The following is a 22216-nucleotide window of genomic DNA, read 5'->3' on the forward strand; positions in this document are numbered from 1 at the left end:
TACAGTTAGGTTTGTGATCCATTTTTGATTAATTTTTGTATATGGTGCAAGGTAGGGGTCCAATTTCATTATAGGCATTTGAATATCCAGTGGTCCCAGCACCGTTTATTGAAAGGACTGTCCTTTCTTCATTGAATTTTCTTGGCCCCTATTTTGAAATCAATGTGAACATTTACTTCCGGATTTTCAATTCTATCCCATTGATCTATATGCGTATTCTTATGCCTGTACCACAGTCTTGATTACTGTAGCTTTGTAGCAAGTTTTGAAATTGGAAAGTGTAAGTCCTCCAACTTTGTTCCTCTTTTCAACATTGTTTTGGCTCTTCTGGTGTGAGGAAGAACACTCCTGTGTGTGTCTCCTCTACTCTCAATACCTACTTCACTATACTACTTCACTGCTGATACCAGATATGTAGGCTGTCCAAACATCAAGAAATTTTGCAACACCAGGTAGGTGTCCTACAATGTAACTCAACTCTGCCACTATCTACCTACAGATAGCACCCTATCCCACAGGTTAAGGATTTAGTCTTACAAGGTTTTAGTCTTATAAGACTGCCCTCACTTCCACTTCAGATGCCTATTGCATGTCCAGGTTGTTACCTGCACTTCTGACTGATGGGCTATAAATCAGAGGTTCCCACAGTCTACTCTGTAGCTTTGATTTAATTTGCTAGAGCAGCTCACAGAATTCAAAGAAACATTTACTTATGTTTAAACTGTTATTATAAAAGATGTTATATAGGACAGAGGGTGAGGTCTAGAAGGGCTCTAGACACAGGAACCTCTGTCCCCATGGAACTGGGATGTGCTACCCTCCCAGCATGTGAAGGCCCCATTCACCAACCGGAAGAATCATCAAATCTTGTTCAAGAGATTTCATAGAGCTTGATCTCCAGCCCTCTCCCCTTTACCTTCCCTGAGGTCAGTGTGTGGGGCTGAAAGTTCTAATCATTTAATAACTGGGTTTTTCTGGTGACCAGCCCCATCCTGAGGCCATCTATGGCCCCCAACCTAAATCACCTTATTAGCATAAATTCAGGTATGCTCAAAAGGAGCTTCTTATAAATTACAAAAAACACTCCTATCATTCAAACATTCTGGGGGTTTTAGAAACTTTTTAGGAATGGGACAGGAACAAAGACCAAATACATTTCTCACTATACCACATCTGGGGTCCTTAGAACTTCCAGATGAACTTCAGAATAACCTTGGTGATTTATGCAAAGAGATCAGTTGAGATTTTGATAGGGAAGTGTGTTGAATCTGCAGAGCATTTGGGGGACTATTGCCACCTTTATAATAAGTTTTTTGATCCGTGAACACGGAATGCCTTTCCATTTATTTATGTCTTCTTTAATATCTTTCAACAATGTTTTTTAGTGTTCGGAATGTAGGTTTTGCACTTCTTTTGGTAAGTTTACTTCTAAGTATTTTGTTCTTCTTGATGCTATTCTAATACATCACATTATTTTTAAACCTACTTTAACATCTCTGAAATTGTGATGTCTTACAATCAAGAGTATTTTAGTGTAATGCCTTCAACTGGAAGCAATTTTTTTATCTTGGTGGACATAAATGTGACTTACAATCAATAGCTTCTTAGATTCAATACCATATAGCACCAAATGTGAAATGTCTGTGAAATGTTGAAGTGGAAATGAAAAATAAGCATTTGGGTATATTAATTTGGAATCAGAAGAGAGGTCTGAACTGGCGATAGAAATATGGGGTCATATGAAGTTTATTATTTAAAGCCACAACTTTTCCCTTTGGGCTAAGCGGGTAGAGAAGACAAGAGAATCCACCTCGCAGCCCTGAGAAATCTCAACAAGTAGAAGTTGAGCAGAGGAAGAAGAGCCAGCAAAGGTAACATTTCTGTTTTGAGTCTATCATTGTCATTATTGCTGTTGTTATTATTTGTCACTAGATGCAAGGACCTATAGGGGCAGGAAATCGCCTCCTTTGCCTCCTTTGTTCTCCAATGAACCCTTGAGCTGAGCACTGCACTACTTTTTTTTTTTTTTCCACACCGCGTGGCTTGTGGAATCTTAGCGCCCCGACCAAGGACTGAACCCAGGCTGGGCCCTCGGCAGTGAAAGCACCTAAACACTGGACCACCAGGGAATTCCCAGCACTTCACTACATTTAGATATTAACCTACATGCCACAGATAAATCTATGTTTATCTGAGAAAGAATATATTGACTAACCACCAGCTCTTTCACCCCTGAAAATCTGACATGAATACAAATAAATAAATAAGTCTTTCAGGTCTTCGAAGCAGTATTATAATCTGATTGTGATTGGAATAGAAAATAGGCACAGGCTTACTGCATATTAACCTAGAGTAACTGTCTCAGGCAGAAGAGGAAAAACAGTCAGTAGAAGTACTGTAGCATTCACGATTAAAAACATAACTATGTATAAAAATTTTTCCAAGGAGTTCATATCCCATTCGCTGTCACATTTCTATAACATAAGTAGGACACCAGCTGGTAGTTATGCGAATTCATCTGCCTTTCATTTACTGTTTGTCACTTCACAGGTGTTGAATCTTATTCATTCCTTCTTTCATTTTTTTCCCTTTGTATTTTAAATGCCCTAACCATCATATAAAGTTACCATAATACCATATCCTCTATTGTGGTTCTCTACCAGGGGAGATTTTGACCCAAGAGGACATTGGGCAATGTCTGGAGACATTTTCAGTTGTCACAACTGGAGATGAAGTGCTACTGACCTCAAGAGGGTAGAAGGACAGGGATGTTGCTAAACATCTTACAGTCCCTAGGACAGCCCCCATAACAAAGAATTATCCAGCCCAAAATGTGATTAGTACCAAGGTTCAGAAATTTTACCAATGGGGATAAGTTTATATGTACATGAAATTTTTAGGGGCAAAGTCCATAGCATTTACCAATTTCTTGAAAGTGGTATAACTCAAAAATTTAAGAAACACTGGTTTTAATGAATATTTCATCTAGGCCTTGGTATGAATGAATATTTCATCTAGGCCTTGGTAACAAGTGACATATTAACCCTATTTCACAACAGAAATCACCTTTCTAGTTAAAAAGACTTATCTTTGCCAATCAGATTTCCCTACCCCTTTCTGTTGTCCAATCTCATTCATGGCTAGACAAACACAGATTTCCTGTCTTTAGGTTTTCCAAGTACCACATCCACCTCCTATTAGCCAGGTTAATATAGTTATTATGGTTATGGTGACTACTAATAATTAAGCTATGGTTTCATGAAATGTCACTATAAGTCCTGCTTTCTTTTCAATCCCTGCCATGTTTCAATTCCTGCTTTCTTTTCAATTCCTACCATGTTTCATACGCTGCTAAGCACTGGGTATATAGTGGTGAAAATGAGCTTACAATTGAATACTGGAGAGATATTAATAAAATTTGAACATGTAACTTAAAACTGCAATACGGAAGGGAGGGCGTGAAAAGTGAAGGCGAGAGGAACTGAAATGAGGTTGAAAAGGAAGGACTGAACAACCAGATCGTTGTCGTGTGCCACCCAAATGCAATAAGCAGTTAACCCCTTCCTGGCTATTTTAAACAATTTGGCGATACACATACACCAGTCCAGAAAACTTGCGATGTACTTAACGTTCAACTAACATTTTCTGGGGCACTGACGGGCAAATTTGGGAGAGCGGAGGCTATGGGTCAAGGTGGGACAGTCACATGCAAGACCCTCCTTTGTTGTTTTATCTGTAGTTCTAATTACAAACCAATGTGTGCTGGGGGGCGGGGGAGGGAAGGTTAAGAAAAAGCCAACGTCTAAACATGCTGCCCTTTCCAGATAAACATTTAATAATCGTTACCATCGCCATCACTCTTGATTCTGATATTGGAAATTAGCTGTCGTGGCCTATAAATCAAGACCAAAAAACCCACAACTTAACCATTTCCCTAAGTATTAACAACTCAGTATATTGTTGAGTAGTCAGCCTGAAACGGTCAGGGGGGCCTAGCCGTCAATTTTCAGTGAGACAGTCAGGCGTGAATCTTGAACTCACTAAAACCCCCAGAATGGTCAAATAACTGAGGTTTCCATGGGAACGAGGTAAAAGGTAGGTGGTGAGAGAACAAAGGCCGCGCGTCCCAGTTCAGGGCCTCCCGGCCCGCCGGCCGCACTGGGGGCGGAAGCGGCGGTGTGCCAGGGTGGCGGGCTCCGGGGTCGGGGACCCACACCGCCGCGGCGCTGGCGCCCCTCTCCGGGATCCTCCCCAGGCCGGGGCACACGAGGACGCCGCCGAGACTGGAAGCTCGTGAGAGGGGACGCAGGGGTCGAAGCCTGGCCGCCGCCCCAGTGAGTGAGCAAGCTACTTATGAATCACACTGCGAGCCGTCACCCGCCAGGACCGAGATCACGCGGCTCCTAGGGCCGGCTGAAGCCGCCCAGATGGAGCACGCAAGAGAACGGGGAGGCGGTGCGCCGGGACAGAGCGCGACGTCCCCTGCTGTTCCAGTCTCTGAGGGGCCACCGTCCCCGCCAGGCCCCGCCCCCTCTCGCTTATGTAATAGGGGCGCGCTGCCATTGGCCCGCGCGACCGGAAGAGGCGCAGGCGCGCGAGCGGGTGGGGGCGGAGGGAGGCCGCGGCAGGAAGGTCGGTGGGCGGGGGCTGCGCTGAGCAGGCTACGCTGGGGCGACTGGGAGAGCTGTGCGGCGTGCGCGAGCACGAGGTGTAGTGGCCTCCCCCTAGGCTGAGGCGGCGGCGGGCGCGCGCGGCGGCGGGTGCGAGGCGCGGGCTGTTGTGCTCCCGGCTCTCCCCTTTCCCCTCCTTGGCGGGTGGAGGAGGCCGAAGCGGTACTGGGCGCGCTGCGCTCCCCTTCCTCTCCCTCCGGCCACCTCCCCCGGCCCTCTCGCGCTGCGCGGTTTCTCCGACGCAAGACTGTCCCGGCCCGGGTGAGCGGCTGTGGGGCGGTGCTGACGCCGCAGGACTCCTGGGAGCCGGGTGGGGGCCCTGCCGGCGGGGTCGGCGGGGACCGTGGGGGGTCATCGCGGGTCGCGAGGGGCCGCCGGCCTGCCCCGCCTCCCTGGGGGCGGCCGAGCCCGTCCGGTCCCGGCGCGGGCCGCGGAAGGACGGGAAGCTCGGGCGTCTGCCAGGCCCTGCAGGTGGCCGGGTCGCAGGCCGGCCGCGGCGGCGGAGCGGTAACCCGCCGGCGACAGCAGCTGGTCGGTTTCTCGAGGCTGGGGCTCCCTGTGGCCGAAGGGGCCGGGTTTCGGGCAGCCGAGGCCTCCAGGAGGCGCGTCTCGGGCCGGGGTCCGTGAGGAGTGGCGGGTAGGTAGGGGTTGTGTGGCTCTGGGTGGCAGAAGAGAGGAGGGAGCTCTCCCAGGCGGGAGAGGCCGGTTTGGGAAGGAAGGCGCGCTGGGCTGCAGCTGGGCTCACCGAAGTGCTGGGTGAAATAGACCTCACTGCTGGTGCTTTCATCCTCTCTCCTCTGCAAAAGGGATGTATTTAAAAGGCTAGGGTCAGGATGTTGGTCACTGCTTGGGCCTCTTCGTTTTAGATGCTTGTGGAGAATGATCCTACTTCTTGGATCCAAAATCTATTTCTCTCTTACTCGTTTGTTTTGGTTTTAAGAGGATCTTTGGGACAGTGCTTACTTGTTGCCTCCTGTAAGAGCTCCTCATTTTGGAAGAACTCCTTATTCCCTCTACTGCTTCCCTCTTTGGAGCCCCCTCAGAAGACCATACAAAATAAGAGTTATATTAAAAGCCAGCTTTTAGGTACTTATAAAGGACTTCTTGCTCCTCCGTTTGTTGCATTTAGTCAAGGAGAAGTTATGCTTGGTTACGCTTAGATCTTGTAGAAAACTCAGCTGGCTTGAGAGTAAGTCCTAAGTCGAGCTGTCCAAAAGCAGGTGGTTTGGTCGTTTGCATTTCTGCTTTCAGAAAGGAAATCAGTGCAGCGTGTTGCTAGAACTTAGGGGCCTACCTCAGGCGTTTAGACTGATTCAGTTTCCCTTACCTGGTGTTTTCTGTTTTAAAAATAAGAACAAGCAACCACAGTCTTCTATTTATTAAAACTTCTATGGCTTTTTGTTACTTTTGTTAGATGACAATGAAAATGGGTTAAATGTATTGTTAATGTTATATTTGAGGAGAAATGGTAACTGAAAAAGTTAAAAATAATGTGTATCTAATGGCATTGCTTTCTACAGATCACTGCATGAAAATGTTATCAAAATAGCTAATAACTTCTAGATATCAAAGAAACATCTAGAATTAGTAGCTTACCATTTTATAAGGTTTTTTTCCAATGTAAAACAATTAAGAGGTTACCCACACAGTGTATTAACATACGTAGCATAGCATACATCGTGTGGAAGAGTTCAGATCTATGAGAGAACTGAAGTATTCTAACATAAGGTATTGATACTAAGGCATTGAGACATTAAGAATGCTATAAACATTAGGATGCATAAAGATTGAATACCTATCATCCAAATAATACAAAAGTATCCAAATCTGTTTCCATGGAATTGGTTTGTAAGCGTGCCATAAATAGACTTTAAAAAAAATCATTTCAGCTTGGAATTAATAAGAATTTGGTTTTTAAAAAATAACAAATGATAGTCTTCAAGGGCTAAGACGTCTGGTAATATTTACCTTTATTTGGTGAGAATGGGGTTCTTATATTAGGCTAGCATACTAAACATTTTTGTAATTTGTTAAAATATTCAGCCAGCTTCCTAGAAAAGGATTGATCCTTCTTTATATTTTGACTTCTGGTTCAGTGTTTAATGCTAGTGGGAACTCGTCCAATTGATGTGTTTATTTTTTCAGTTTCCCTTTTTCTTTTTGGGAGAAGCTCAGGTGTTTTAATGAAATGCTTTGACCTCATACCTGTTAACTAGTTAAGGTTCCAGTCAGAAAAAGCTAGCACTGTTTTCTGGTGAAGTTATAGATCCTTTGTGTGTTCATGTCCTGCAATGACTTAAAAGTTTAAAATTTAATTGCAGTGCTAGTCAAAACTATCCATAGGAATTCTCCTTAGATCCTATTTTAAAGTATTTAAAAAGCAGCTGAGACTCATTATAGACCTTTTATGAACAGATTTAACTTGTGTTGTCTTAAAGGAGTCTTTAATTTTAATGAAAAAATAAAAGTAGTTCTTTTCCCTTAATTTTTAACCCATGTTCATTTCAGATAATCAGTAGTAAAAAGTGGTATCTTCCATTTTTGTAAAGGTACCCTTAATCTTATTTAATAATTTGTCCAGCAATCCTATGAATACCATTTTTTTTTTTTAAGAAGGAATAGCACAGTAGTTTCATGAAACCTGAGTATTTAAGAGAACGGTTTCCATTGCTCATATGAGCTCCTTTAGAGACATTAGATGACAGCTTTTATTTCTCTTAAAGTTGTAAGAATCTCAGGTCACACAGTGAATAGTGGAAGGGGAGAGTACCTTTGCAAAATGATCAGACAAATGATTGAGGAAGGGGCTAAACTGTTTCTGGTAAACTTTGGAAGATTACATATAAGAAAGTGTACAATTCTTAGGTGTATAGCTCAGTGAATTTTTACAAGTGAATCAACCTGTATAACCATTACCTAGATCAAGACACAGAACATTATCAGTACCCCAAAAATCCCCCTCATGCCCTTTCTTCCCAGCGTTACTTCATGGATTAGTTTTGCCTGTTTTGAACTTTATACAACAATATGTTCTTTGTATCTGGCTTCTTTCCTTAATGCTGAGATATAACCATGTTGTTTAACAATAGTTTCTTCTCTTTGAGTGCTGCATAGTATTCCATTGTAGAAATCTGCTACAAGTTATGTATCCATCTTACTAGTAGTAGGCATTTGGATTGTTTCCAGTTTTAGAAACAGTGTACCTGCACTTCTGTTGAATATATACCAAGAGTGGAATTGTGAGATTATAGAGTAGACGACTAGTTTTCTACAGTGGTTATATCAATTTATCCTCTAGTAGCATTGTATATGAGAGTTCGTAACTCTGAGAGTGTTATCATACTTAGATTTCACTTTAATGCCTCAACTTCTGTTTTTAGATATGGCTCGTGGACAGCAGAAGATTCAGTCTCAGCAGAAAAATGCCAAAAAGCAAGCTGGACAAAAGAAGAAACAAGGACATGACCAAAAGGCTGCTGCCAAAGCTGCCTTAATATATACCTGCACTGTCTGTAGGGTAAGGGAAATTGAAAGACAGCTTTCTCGTGGACAGTTCTTTCATTAGAGATTGGTTTGTATAGGTTAAAATTTTGCAAACATGGCGAGATAAGTGCTTTACTTGAAATAGGAGATTTGAGAACTGGTTGTGTTAGGAACCCGTCTTCATTTATCTGTTCAACAATTTTATATATATACGTATATATACATATATACACACACACATATATATGCTTTTTGTTGTTGTTGTTCGCGCCGTGCAGCATGCAGGGTCTTAGTTCCCTGACCAGGGATTGGACCTGTGCCCCCTGCAGTGGAAGTGTGGAGTCCTAACCATTGGACCGCCAGAGGAGTCCCAACAATTACATGTTTTGGATAGCTCCTTTGGCCAGGCACAGTTCTCTTGGTGTTAGTGAAAAGGAGTGAACAAAGCAAAATCCGTTTCCTCATGGAGAATAAAGATGTCTTCTTAAGGGCAACACTTTGAACTTTAAAAAAGGTCAGATTTACATTCTTAATTTAGAGCTATGTAATATACCTCTGGTTATATTAATTGGTTTTTTTTTTCTTCGCTACATTCATAGTTATGATGTCTGCAAAACTAAATAGAGTATATTCACATTGAGAGCTTTTACTAGAATTAATGTGTTTTATTAGATTTGAAGAATAATCATAACAGCTGCTATTGAGTGCTGACCAGGTGCCAGACACTGATCGAAGTGTTTTACATGCATGAGCCCATTAATTCACATAACAACCCTATGGCATAAAGTACTTTTATTCTCATTTTACGGGAGAGTAAATTGAGTCATGGGGACTGAATAACTTGTGCAGGGTCACCCAGCTAGTATGCAGAAAAGCTAGGATCTAAACCCAGGAGGTCCAGCTCCAGAGCCCACCTTTTAGACTGCTATACCACACTGCCTTAAAGAAGTTTTTCTTAAATTCCAAGCCAGGGTCTCTTTTTTGCCTGTTTGTTCAAGCTCACTACCCTTGAAGTTAGTGAATAAAAGTGCCAAAGGAAAAGTGCATAGTGAGGTTGATCCAGTTACAAGAAACTTTTTTTGTTCCCCCCAAAGCCCTATGCCTAGGTAGAATTGGTAGTAGGGATGGGAAGGGATCTTGATAAGACTTGATTCCTGGACTAAAGTTTATCATTTATTGAAGTCATTACTGATGAAATAGAAGTTCCTAACTACATAAAAGTTCTCATTAATCTAAGAGAGGAAATCTATTACGTTAAATAACCTGTTCATAGTGAGCTTTGATATACTCAAAATAATAAAATTGAGCAGCTTCAGATTCTGTTTGGAAAGAGGCAAGGTAAAAGTAAATTTCGCTAAATTACTAATGAAGAAATACCTTGACCTAAAAGTATTAGAGTAGCTCATATACTTAAAAACTCAAAACAACAAAAAATGTTTATTTCATGTTTTGTCTAATGTAATGTGCTAAAGAATAATTGAAGGTCCTTGCCTAGGTAAGTCAGTATCGTGTAGTATTTGAAATCTGAAGTACCTAGTACTAGGTTAACCATAGGTATTGGACAAATTAATCTCTAGGTTTTAGTTTCCTTAGCACATAAAATGAGGATAGTAGGACCTGATTTAAGATTACTGGAAGGGGGCTTCCCTGGTGGCGCAGTGGTTGAGAGTCCGCCTGCCAATTCAGGGGACACGGGTTTGTGCCCCGGTCCAGGAAGATCCCACATGCCGTGGAGCGGCTGGGCCCATGAGCCATGGCCGCTGAGCCTGCGCGTCCAGAGCCTGTGCTCTGCAACGGGAGAGGCCACAACGGTGAGAGGCCCGTGTACCACAAAAAAAAAAAAAAAAATCACTGGAAGGTTCTATGAGAATTTTGGTAACATGCTTAACATAATGTGTTTGGTAAATGTTACCTATTGTTTACTGTTAATCAGATAAGAATACTTCATTCTGTGTGACCCTTTATATGTGAAATGTGGGAATATGCTAGGAATTTCTTTGTTACAGGGTCCTTTTTCATATGCCAGCCATTAAGTTATAGGAATTTAAAAGTGTTTTGCAATAGTTGTCAACCGTGAGTAGTCTCAGGACTTTAAAAGTTAGCACATTTTTATTTCATGAATCAGGTCTAACTCTTCTTTTTTGCACAATTTTTTAAATTAGACACAAATGCCAGACCCTAAGACCTTCAAGCAGCACTTTGAGAGCAAGCATCCTAAGACTCCACTTCCTCCAGAATTAGCTGATGTTCAGGCATAAAGTTGTTTACAGGTAATTGACCTTTTCTTCTTTTCGTTCGTTAATGGCAGGGCTGTATACGAGAGCAGAATTATCTTCTGTAATTGTAAAATTGATTTCTGTCTTCTAGCTGAGACTTCATTACTGAAGTTAATGTTTAACTTTACAATTGTTAAAAGTCCATTTTCCCAGACCATATCCTTTCAGTGCCTTTGAAACATCCACGTTTTTAACCACTGTAGGCAAAAATGGCATGAGGTGATGCTGGCCCACTCTGGTCCAAGAATGGAAGAAAGTTTTCAGTTTAAAGAAAATAACTATTATAAAGGTATTTGAGGGTCTTGCTCCCAGAAAGGATGCAGACCAAAGTTTATGAGTGCTTTTTTGCAGGTATTTTACTTAGAATGCTTAGTAGAGCTTCTGAGTACATTAAAATGTAAGGCAAAATGTAGGCATTCACTGTATAAACTAGGTAGTTGCTTGAAAATAATCAGTTTATACTTTGTGTGGTTGGATTTTTTTTTCTAAATGGTGGTGATGGTATATGCATGAGTATTATTTTTAAAGTAAATCATCAAAGATCTGTTTATAAAAATTTAGCTGACAGATCTATCAGACTAACTTCGTAGCTTAGGCATGTTGTGCTTTTTTTTTTTGAATTTTATTTATTTTTTTATACAGCAGGTTCTTATTAGTTATCTGTTTTGTACATGTTAGTGTATATATGTCAATTCCAATCTCCCAATTCATCCTGTGCTTTTTTTTAAAGACATTTGAAATGCATATAAATCACATTTGTGTAATGCTTACGTTCACCGAAAATCTTGCTTATGTTTTGTAGGTGAATTCGTGACACCTTTGACTCTTCTCCTGTCTCAGACCTTAGGTAACAAACCTGCAGCTGCTTTTCTAACAAACTGTTGATCAGCAAAAATAAAGGGGCTACAGAAACATTCATTTTTATGCTGTTCCCTTTTGGGCTTCATGCAAAGACAATTCTGTGTAAATGTACAGTTGACTCTGATTTGGAAATCTGAAAATCAGTCCATCCTTGTTATAAAAAATTTTTTTACAATTGTAATTATATTGATGTTCATATTGTATAAAATAACTCATTTAATAAAGTAGTACTTTGATTTTACAACATCACAGGATAAATGGTTCTAGAAATTCTGTTCTAACTTTCTACATTATTTGCCTTATAAAAATCTAATGAATTCATCAGCTAGAATTGCAAGCGCAATTCTTATCTCCCTTTCTAAGTTCAGGGGCATGTTCATAGTTAAACTAGAGCAGACTCATTCATGAAATCTGTGCACACGATTTTATTGGCAGCTGCTGGCCTAGGTGAAGAATGACTTACCTGCTGCCTTAGTATATTGCAATCATGTGTCATTTTCCCCTCTGATTGTTTCTTGTGATTGAGGTTGGAATATATAAACTTGCTGTGTGACCTGGCTATACCTGCCAGCCAGGTCTAGCTTGTAGATAACTGATAAATTCCTTAAAGTGGTTGGATTGTCAGTCAGCCCATCTGAAAAATTAGGTTCTGAAGTATATGCCACAATGAAGTAATTAGCCTACTGTTCAATACAAAATATGATGGAACATATGTGAACTGGTAAAGATCTATCTTTTATAAATTATACTTGACTCTTTGAAAATGGTTCAAGTTCTTTCATTTGAAATTGAAATATAATTTTCAAAGGAGTTTTTGGAAGTTAATAACAATTTGGCCAATTTATGAATGGATTTTGCATTAACAGAAAGATTGGAATGGCTTGTGACTGGGTTAATTCCCAGAACCTTCTCCTTCCTTTCCTTTTTAAGTGAGTAGTTGATTTTTACTTTGTTCTGGTTCCTAAAATCAAAGGCTGTGTACAGTATGACTTCCGTCTGAACTAGAAAAATATTAAAATAGGCCAATATCCACATTTTTTTGGCTCTAAGGATGGGGAAGTGGGTTGGTTCCGATGAATGAGGTAAATGCTACCCAGTTAAAACAGACTAATTTGGGTTTCTTCTAATTTGCTTTTGCCAACTATTAATACAAGTGAAACCGCTGTAACTCAGTTTAAATTTTAAAGTTGATAGAATAGGAAGAACACTCAAATATTTACTGGTAATTGCTTAGAGCCGCAAATCTGATCCTGCGGATTACAAAGTGCATTCCCTCTTTCTGCTGTAACTCATCACTGCATTTGTTTTGTAACTGTACATATTCTGCCCGCCTTGTTTGTCTTCACTGTAAGTTTAAAATAAGATATTTCCAAGGAAAAGCTTCAGTGGTGATAGTTCCTTAGTAACTCCTATTATACTCTTACTTTAAAAATAGTCATTTTTTTCATGTATTTGATTTCCTCAGTTTCAGATTTATTATTTGTTAATTCCCAATATGTTGGTTACCAGAACATTAGAGTTGGCCTAATTGCTTATAGTGGTTATTAACAGAAGTTCTGGTTAAATTACAATTTAAAAGTTTTTAAAAGTGCTTTGAGCATATGTATGTTTATGTTAGTAACAAATCATTTAAAAACCTTTTACAAGTTTTGGATTAATTTTTGTTTTATTTGTTTTATTGACTAATTCAGAATAAAAGCTTTATGTTCTTATATTTAACCCTTTTTTTATAAGCAGCTGAGGACAGCATATTTAACTTTAGATCTCAGTGATAGGGAGATGGCTGCATTGATGTAGCATAAGACATTAATTCTTTCATGCGAGAATTATTAGTGCAGTCCCCATTTTTTGTGTTCGGCTTAAATCGGTGTAAGGGGAAGATTACAATTTTTAAACATCCTCATTAATTTGAAGATTCTTTAACAGATCACAGCAAAGTTCATTATAAAACTGTTATGGTGTCTTCAAAGACTTGATAAAATACACAGAATTGCTCCTTTTGTATTCTGTATTGCCATTAGTTGCCAAAAGGAACGGGGTTAAGATTAAACTTGTTTCCATTCTCCTTCGTATGCATCTACATCCCCATGTTTAACTGACACACTGGGGGCTCAGTTGTGTGCTGTAATGTCTTATTAAAGAAGATATTAAAGAAAACTAAATTAGTCTAATTTCTTCTACATTTTAGGAAATTTTTATATTGCCTTTTCCCATTTTTTTTTTCATTTTTCAATTTAGAATTGTCTCTTGAGTGTAGAACTTGGTAGTTCTAAGGGTGGCAAGAGATTTCTTTCATTTCTCAAGGTTTTCCCTTTAGTCTTATCTGTTTGAGGTCTATAGAATACTTCTTAAGAATAAAAGGAAAAACGTTGCTTAGAACCTTGCTATATAAATAAGTGTAAGCTGTTGGAAGGGGGAAGTAATTAGCTACTAATATAAAAATAATACTAAAACAAAAAATGCTTAGATCAGTTAATTGAATTGAATGGATGGATAAGTCCTTAAAGACATTGACTCAGATTTGAGATAACACTTTTGGTTTTATATTAAGATACTGTAGAGCTAATTAATCATATCATACTGGGATGTATGTAGCATGAATAAGATAGGCTTTACCAACATTACTATTTTACCCCCCCAAATCTTTGTTTTTCATTTTTTAAATATGTGGAATATACTGTACCTGTTTTAAAATGTGGTTAATGTAGAGGCCTTTTTCTATAATACAGTGATCGATCACAGTCCAAACTATAACTGACATACATTTAAGCCTATGAATCGGCATTCATTCATTTGTGCTAGAATTTTCGTTTTGGGGGTAGTTTTTGGTCTGGTTTAGTTTTGGTCACAGATAATATACTTTTTAGAGTGTATTGCAATGAAGATCAACACTAGGGGGTTGTGTTTACTGTGACTTTACATTCTGAGATCTTTCAGGCTAGCTTAATTTTATCTGTTAAAGTTTCAGAAAAACCTTAAGTGCTCCCAATGTGAAGATTTAATAAAACATCTGTCTGCTTGGCTGAGAAAATAGATGTTTTATTAATGAAAGTACAACCTGTCTTTATTAATTGTGGATTACCATATGAAACTGAAAATTAAATATCTTCTATTTTAAATGTTCTTTGGCTAAGCTGTTTACTAAGTTACCATATTTTTGGAGTTTTTTTGTTTGTTTTTGTTTTTGAACAGCCATTCTTTAGCTCCAGCTTTTCTGTGCGTAATATGGCTGCAAATTTAAAATCTGCACATATACAAACAGACTTCAGTCATTTATTTCTATCCATATGGGCATATCTATATTGTGAAGTAATTATGTTAAAAATCATATTCCTTTCTAATCATTTTTTACTTTATGAGCATCATTGTTCCTTTACATGATATTAATACTAATGTCTTAGGGTTTTGTAGACATAAGTACCTCACTTTATCACTACCTTCTGCCTTGTAAAATTCAGAATGGGACTTGCATTTTGGATTCTATTTTATTAAAATTTTAATTAGAAAATAGGCCATCATAATATTTCCTCTATAACGGTGTAACAGTGTTTCTCATAATGAGGTCTATAGCTAAGGTGACCATACCCATACATCCTGGTTTGCCAAAGATCACTTTGGCGTAAATATTGATTTAATATTAATTGATATTTAATATCAAAGTAATGTTATTTATAAGGTATCTCATAAATCTTAATATTGCCTCTTTTTATCACACGTGTCATCAGTTTATAAGGTCACCTGTGTAGAACAGCTGAAGTCATTTTTTTGGCCACACCGCACGGTTTGCGGGATCTTAGTTCCCTGACCAGGGATTGAACCCAGGCCCACTGCAGTGAAAGCACTGAGTGCTAACCACTGGACCGCCAGGGAAATCCCTGAAGTGCTTTTTTTTTTATAACAACACCTTTTGTTAATTAATTAATTTATTTTTGCTGTGTTGGGTCTTTGTTTCTGTGCGAGGGCTTTCTCTAGTTGTGGCAAGCGGGGGCCGCTCTTCATCGCGGTGCGCGGGCCTCTCACTATCACGGCCTCTCTTGTTGCGGAGCACAGGCTCCAGACCGCGCAGGCTCAGTAGTTGTGGCTCACGGGCCCAGTTGCTCCGCGGCATGTGGGCTCCTCCCAGACCAGGGCTCGAACCCGTGTCCCCTGCATTAGCAGGCAGATTCTCAACCACTGCGCCACCAGGGAAGCCCCTGAAGTGCTTTTATAAATGTAGGTTTTTTAAAGAAAACTATGATACCCAGAAATCCTTACTCATTAAATGGGAATATAGTGTACTGGCAAGGTTTGTCTTTTAAAGGCCTTGAATCTATTTTATTTAATTTTTAAAAAATATATCCTACCAAGACTTAAGCATCTGGTAAAATTAACTAGATTTTAAAACTATGAAATGCCTTTATTTACAGACATTCATATAAACTTTATGTTGTTTGTACCATGTTGTTCAGACTTTTGTCTCCTGATCATCCTTTCATCCAAAGGACTTAGGGGAAATGCCATTTGGGATTAGAGGTACTGCCTGTTAGTATAGAACACTTTTACTGAGGAAGAAAGGGAAGTGTGCAGCATTAGCTGCAAGTTAGACATCCGCTAGGCTAACAGTATTGAAAACTTAGGGCAAATCTTTTGATTTGATACAGGATGCTTCTACATATTATTTGACCTGGATCTCTGAAATTTTCTGTCTTATAAACTCTTACAGGCATACAGAGAAGTTGTAAAGATAGTACAAGGGAGTTCTTGTATCCCCTCACCCAATTTCAGTTTACCCTAATGTTATAATCTTACATTATTTTGTTTGTCAAAACTAAGGAACCATCCTTGGTATGTTACCATCAACTCCAGTTTATCTATAATATCCTTTGTGTTCCAAGATCCAGTCCAGAACATCATATTGTATTTAGTTATCGTTTCTTCTTGGTCTCTTGTGGTCTGTGTTTCTCAGTCTTCACTTTATTCTTTACGACCTTCACAGTTTTGAGATGCATGGAAGTATGTTGTAGAATGTCTTTCAATTTGGATTTGTCTGATGTTTTTCTTACGGTTACATTGGGGTAACAGGTTTTTGGAAAGAAGACCACAAAGGTGAAGTGCCTTTCTTACCATCTTGGGGATGGATGATCCCCACATGACATCACTAGTGATGTTAGCCTCTGTCACTTGGTTAAGGTGCTGTCTATCAGGTTTCTCCAATGGAAAGTTACTATTTTTTTCTTTCCATATGCTATCTTTTCAAAGTAGGTCCAGCGCTTACTCAAGGGGCGTAGGGATTTAGCTCCACCTGCTGGAGGGGATAATTTAGAATTCTTCCATAAGGAAGATTTGTTTCTTCTCTGCATTTATTTATTCAGTCACTTATTTATACCCATATGGACTCATAATCCAATACTCTTATTTATTTTTTTATTTAAAATTTTATCTTTTAATTTATTTTTGGCTACATTGGGTCTTCGTTGCTGCACGCAGGCTTTCTCTAGTTGCCGTGAGCGGGGGCTACTCTTTGTTGCGATACATAGGCTTCTTATTGCTTCTCTTGTTGCGGAGCACGGGCTGTAGCCACGCAGGCTTCAGTAGTTGTGGCATGCGGGCTCAGTAGTTGTGGCGCACAGGCTTAGTTGCTCCGCGGCGTGTGGGATCTTCCCAGACCAGAGCTTGAACCCGTGTCCCCTGCATTGGCAGGTGGATTCTTAACCACTGCGCTACCAGGGAAGTCCAATACTCTTATTTATTTTGTTGTTCAGTTTATTCTGGCTTTGGCCATTGGGCGCTCTTTCAGATTGGCTCACACGTCCCTTTGACATGCCCCATCCCTTTTTGAGCATTTCCTTATTACTACAAGAAGCTCCTGGCTGATCTTTTATGTCCCCTGCCCCAGCTCTGGAATGAACTATTTCTCCAGAGAGACCTGATTGGAGAGTGGTATTTTTTTTATTGAAGAATGGTATTTAGAAACCAAGATCTGGACACGGTATGAGGGTTGTTTTGTTTTGTTTTGTTGTTTTTAATTATGAATGTTGAACTTTTTCCCACCATTAGCTAAATATATCTGTGGGTTGTGGGGAAGAAAAGTATCATTCTCCCAGATCTTTAGGTGGTGGACTCTGAGTGAGTACTTTTCTGCCCATGATTATTGAAGTGTTCTCTTTTTAAAAAATCTTTTGTCATTAAAAAATTTTTTTTTGTTTCTGTTTTCTTAAGGCAATCTAAGTTACCAGCATATTTGTTGAGAGTAATATATGTGAAGTTGCTTTATAAACTAAAGCATTATATAAAAGCAATTTATTATTATAAAATATATAACAAAGGTCCCTAATCTTTAGAAATTAAAATGCATTTTAGGAGATAACATATTTACGTAATTTTAGGCTATAGGGTTAGGTGCTTTGTGTGTCTTACAGGCAATAACTTCTACAGGAATATACAGGAAGGAGATGATGTGTGGGTTGGAGAGTTTGGTCTGTGCCTGGAAGGATGGGGAGTCACTGGGGGGGAGGAGGAGTGAATAGGGGAAGAAAAGTGAGGGTGGCTGAGTGAGCAAAAGCTCAGGCAAGTACATAAAGTTTCTTTGAGAGAAAGTGAGTAGGCCAACCAGAGCATAAGGCTTGTGAATGAGAGCCTTTGAGCCCATGGGGTGAGAGCGGGGAGCAGCTTTAGAATGGGACTGGATTGTGCGATGTGCATACCCTGCAGTGAATAGTTCATATTACTGACAACACTGTGGGGATACTTTCAGGGTTTGGGGACAGGGGAGTGACATGTTTTTAGGTTATTAGGAGGATTAATATTTAACAGTGAGATATGCTGTCGGTACTGTTTTGATAGAGATCTTTTTTACAACCTCTTGCACTTTCCTTGTCCATAATTTAACTTTGGATCATTCAAGGTCATTAAGAATGCAGATTTACAGGTAGAAGTTTGCTCTGCTGTAGTGCAGTGGTACTTCTAGGACCCAAAGAGCTGTGTTTAGGGCTGTTTGCCTCTGCTCTAAATGGTCCCAGGCTACACACAGTATGTTTCTTTGTGATATTTGTTGTCTACTTCATCATAAAAGTGATACATTTTTATTATGTATTGAATTCTAGAGAATATATTAAAGTTGAATTTTAAAAATTCACCATGACAGAAACTTTTTGGTGAATATTCTCTCTCTCTCTCACATACACACACATGTGCATATGCATACATGCAAATATATTTTTTAAGTTAATGCATACTTTCATGTCATTTTTTGCACATTATGTTTTTGTACTTTGCCGTTTCACATTATAACAAGTGGAGTGTTTTTTTTCATGTTATAAACTTCGTGTAAGTGAATTTTTGTGGCGGTATAATGATCCATTGCATAGATTTGCTATAGGTTTTTGTGTTGTTTAACAATTCCTCTGTTGTTGATCATTTAGGTTTTCTCAAATTTATACAGAAGGCTTTATTTCCGTTTAGAATTAAGCATCATAAACTTTAAAGTTCTTGCAAGGAGATAGGGGATGAGATTCTGAAGAACGTGTAGTAGTTTATTAAAATAGAAGATGAGAGAACCTGAGTTGAAGGCTGGATAGTATAGGGGAGCAGGTTACACTTGACCTTGAATGTTTTTGCATCACCTTCATTTGAATACTAGCGCTTTTCCATGAATTTGGTAACTTAAGCATGGCGTATTTCCTTAATTTCTAGTGGAGCCTGAGCATCTTAATTTGTTAACTGTTTATAGTTCCTATTTTTGTGAATTGTCCATTGCCAGTTTATTTGTTGGGGTCCTCTAACTATATTCAGTCTACTATCCACAGTAAACTAAGAAGAACTGGAACTTGCCAGGGGACAATAGATAGCTAGGGTTGTGAAACCCATAACTTATTTTACACAAAGTACAAAAATTATAGGATCTGTCTACACTATTTGCTGGACATCTTAACAGATAAAGTATAAAACCACAGTTTGCATTTAATGCACATTTTCTATTCAGGGCTGATGAAAGTTGTTTTTGATTTATTGATACCTGCCTGTTAATGAAGAAATAGGTCAGTAATTTTTAGTATGTTAAGTTGGTTCAAGTTACAGTAACAAAATTGCCTTTTGTGTTTCTAGATCTCTCTAGATTTCTCATCTTCATTTAAGTTCTGTTATTTCATAATTCCATATATGGATTTTCATAGTAGCAAAATAGACTGTATTTAAGCCTTGCTTTGAATAGCCAGGAGTATTTCTGATAGGAACAGAGTTCCTTCCTAAATAGGAGATTATTTAAAGCTGTAGTTAAATGACCCATAAGAAAAAGGTCAACATCTAGGTTCACATTTAGCTCTTCTTTTCCCTAGTTGAGTGAACTCGGACAGGTTATTTCACCTTTCTGAGCTACGGTATCTTCAGTCCCTTTATAAAATGCAGAAACTAATACTTACCTCAAAGAATTGTTCTGACTTAAGGAGTAAATGACATCCTAAGTATGAGTACCTGCCGAGTCATTGGTGCTCAGTAACTGTTAGCTTTCCTCCCACTCTCTTCCTTTCCCCTCCCCTTCTACGGAAATGTAGTATTCAGTACATAATGTGTCTCACACATACCCTTCTTATTTTTTGCCTGTTTCTGCTTGTGCTTTTTCTAACTGAAATGCTTTCTCTTCTCTCCATCTAAGCCCAGTCTCTTCATGTGGATGTAATACCATCCCTTCTTCAGTACTCAACTCAAATGCTGATTTTTTTTTCTTGAAGGTCAGCATTTTTAAAAATGTACTAAATGTGGGAAAGAGGAGTACACAATAAACGTGAAACATGACTGCAAACTGTTAAAAATAGTGTCAGGAGACTAAATTTTAGAAGGGCAAAGTTCCTGAGTTAAACAGCAATAACAAGGCATGGGTGTTGGGTAGCGCTGCCTTAGCAAGTCCTATTTATATGCCATGTATTTTGTAAAAGTCTCACTGTAAAAATGAAACAAACCCAATATGATGAAATACCAAAGGGACACATGGTCTCATTGAGTTTTCACTTGGCCTTGATTAATTACAACTCAGAAAGCTATAAGAATTTGTAGAACTTGACATTGTTGAGTCTGAACTACTGTCATTCTAGGAAAGTGATACAGATGAGAAGATACCCAGAAGGCCAGAGATAGGTAATTTGTGTCTTGATTTTCAGAAAGCACAAAAGAGAATATTAAAGGATGTGCAGGATTGTAAATGTGCTCTTAATCTCTAGGTAAATACATACTTATCTTTTTACTGTGAACCTCCCTTTTCCTCACTTGGACTAAATTCATGTGTAGTTCCAGTCAGACCCCTTCCCTCCGAAGCTGTTAGGTGTCTCCCTTGCCCACCAGGTGCACACACAAGCCTTGGCTGTGACTGAGTCCTCCACATCTGGCCCCAGCGCGTGCTTAGCAGCCAGCCTCTTCCACTGCCGTATTTGATCCCATGCTCCTGCTACAGTGAATTGCTTGCTGTTCCTGAGTAACTCTCACTACCCCTTTCTTGCCTCCACACAATTTTTCTGCCTCTTAATTAGAGTGCCACCTTTCTTCTCTTCTGTTCCTTTGAGGCCTGTCTCTAACTTTTCCTGACACTGTCCAATTCTAACTCTCATAGCCACTTGGAGTAGTCTTTTTTCAGCATTATTTGTACCATTCTTCTAGGATCCTTAAGAAGAGGAATTGGCTTATTTGTACCTACTTGAATGTTTATGGCAGAGCATGCAACTGTTTTCAAATGGAGCTTTCCCTAAATTGCAAGAAACCATTCTCATTGCTTTTGTGGGTTATTTTTTTATTTTATTTTTTTTGCAGTACGCAGGCCTCTCACTGTTGTGGCCTCTCCTGTTGCAGAGCACAGGCTCCGGACGTGCAGGCTCAGCGGCCATGGCTCACGGGCCCAGCCGCTCCGCGGCATGTGGGATCTTCCCGGACCGGGGCACGAACCCGTGTCCCCTGCATCGGCAGGTGGACTCTCAACCACTGCACCACCAGGGAAGCCCTGTGGGTTATTATTTTAAAAAACTTTTTTGGATTTACTTTTTTAGATAACTTAAGCCATAAAGAGTACTTGTTACAGGCAATGCTGTACATGTAGAATACTTTATAGTTTGCAAAATATTTGTCCTTTTATGAGATGCATTTAAAAGTACACTTGAAGAAATCAAGGGACAGCTTGATAATATATCTTAATTTCAGCAAGGCAGAGTAATTTATTGTAATCGTGATAGCAAGATGTCATATAGGCAATAGTACATTTGAGTGGACTTTAATTTTGAACTTCTGTTTTGATGTGTTTAATAGTTATTTGTCAACATGTCAAGTTCCATAAAGCTCTGTCCTGTCCAGTTTAAATTGTGTGTGTGTGTGTGTGTGTGTGTGCACGCGTGCGTGCATGCGCATGTGATCAGTTTACGGGGGACACAAAGTATGGAGGGAAGCTAAAAGAGAATTACAATTCAGAAAGATTTTGGGCTGAAACACAAGTAAAACCAACAAGAAACAGTTTAGGTGGGAGAAATGTAAATCTAGTTAGGATTTTTAGAAACTGCATTTGCAAGTCCAAAATATGGACAGGAATCCGTCTTGGCATTTTTTCACGTGAGAGCCAATGTGTTAGTTTATTGCAGGCTTTTTATGGGTCAAGCATGATTTCTCTGCCTTAGAAGGTGGGAATGCAACCTTGGTTTAGAACACATTAATTACACAAAGCCATCTTCATTCATTGATTGCCAGTTCTCATTTGCAACTGATGTTTGATTTTGGGTGTCTTTGTTGTTTTTAAGTGAAACATTGCTTAGCTAGGTTCCATTCAAAGGAGGAGGAGGTCGAGGATGGTGAACAGACAGTAGCCCGTGTTAGCAGCTTTCCAGGCATCTCCCTTGCAGTGTTTTGCTGTCCTAGGGGGCAGATCTGAAGCCATGAGTGGAGATGACTTCATTGTAAGAAGAATCGTTACAATGCCTG

The 22216-nt window shown here is 39.4% G+C and overlaps 1 protein-coding gene across 6 annotated transcripts in view; it reads left to right on the forward strand.

Annotated features, from left to right (window-relative positions):
• The first annotated feature begins 4570 nt into the window (after positions 1-4570).
• ZNF706 (zinc finger protein 706) overlaps positions 4571-22216 on the forward strand; it is a 49967-nt gene continuing 32321 nt past the window's right edge. For 2 of the 6 annotated variants that reach the window (XR_013824445.1, XR_013824446.1), the window contains exons 1-4: positions 4571-4931; positions 8051-8187; positions 10316-10423; positions 11232-11276. Coding sequence is in view for 3 of the 6 variants with exons in the window: in XM_079901195.1 (XP_079757321.1) it covers positions 8053-8187; positions 10316-10411 (231 nt within the window). In the remaining 3 variants the exon portion in view is untranslated. Of the gene's footprint in view, positions 5308-8050; positions 8188-10315; positions 10424-11231; positions 15479-21103; positions 21917-22216 lie in introns of those variants that run through there. The other 4 variants (XR_013824447.1, XM_079901195.1, XM_079901196.1 and 1 more) reach the window with 4 other exon arrangements.

This window comes from Stenella coeruleoalba, assembly GCF_951394435.1.
Source record: "Stenella coeruleoalba genome assembly, chromosome: 17".
Classification (NCBI taxonomy): Eukaryota; Metazoa; Chordata; class Mammalia; order Artiodactyla; family Delphinidae; genus Stenella; species Stenella coeruleoalba.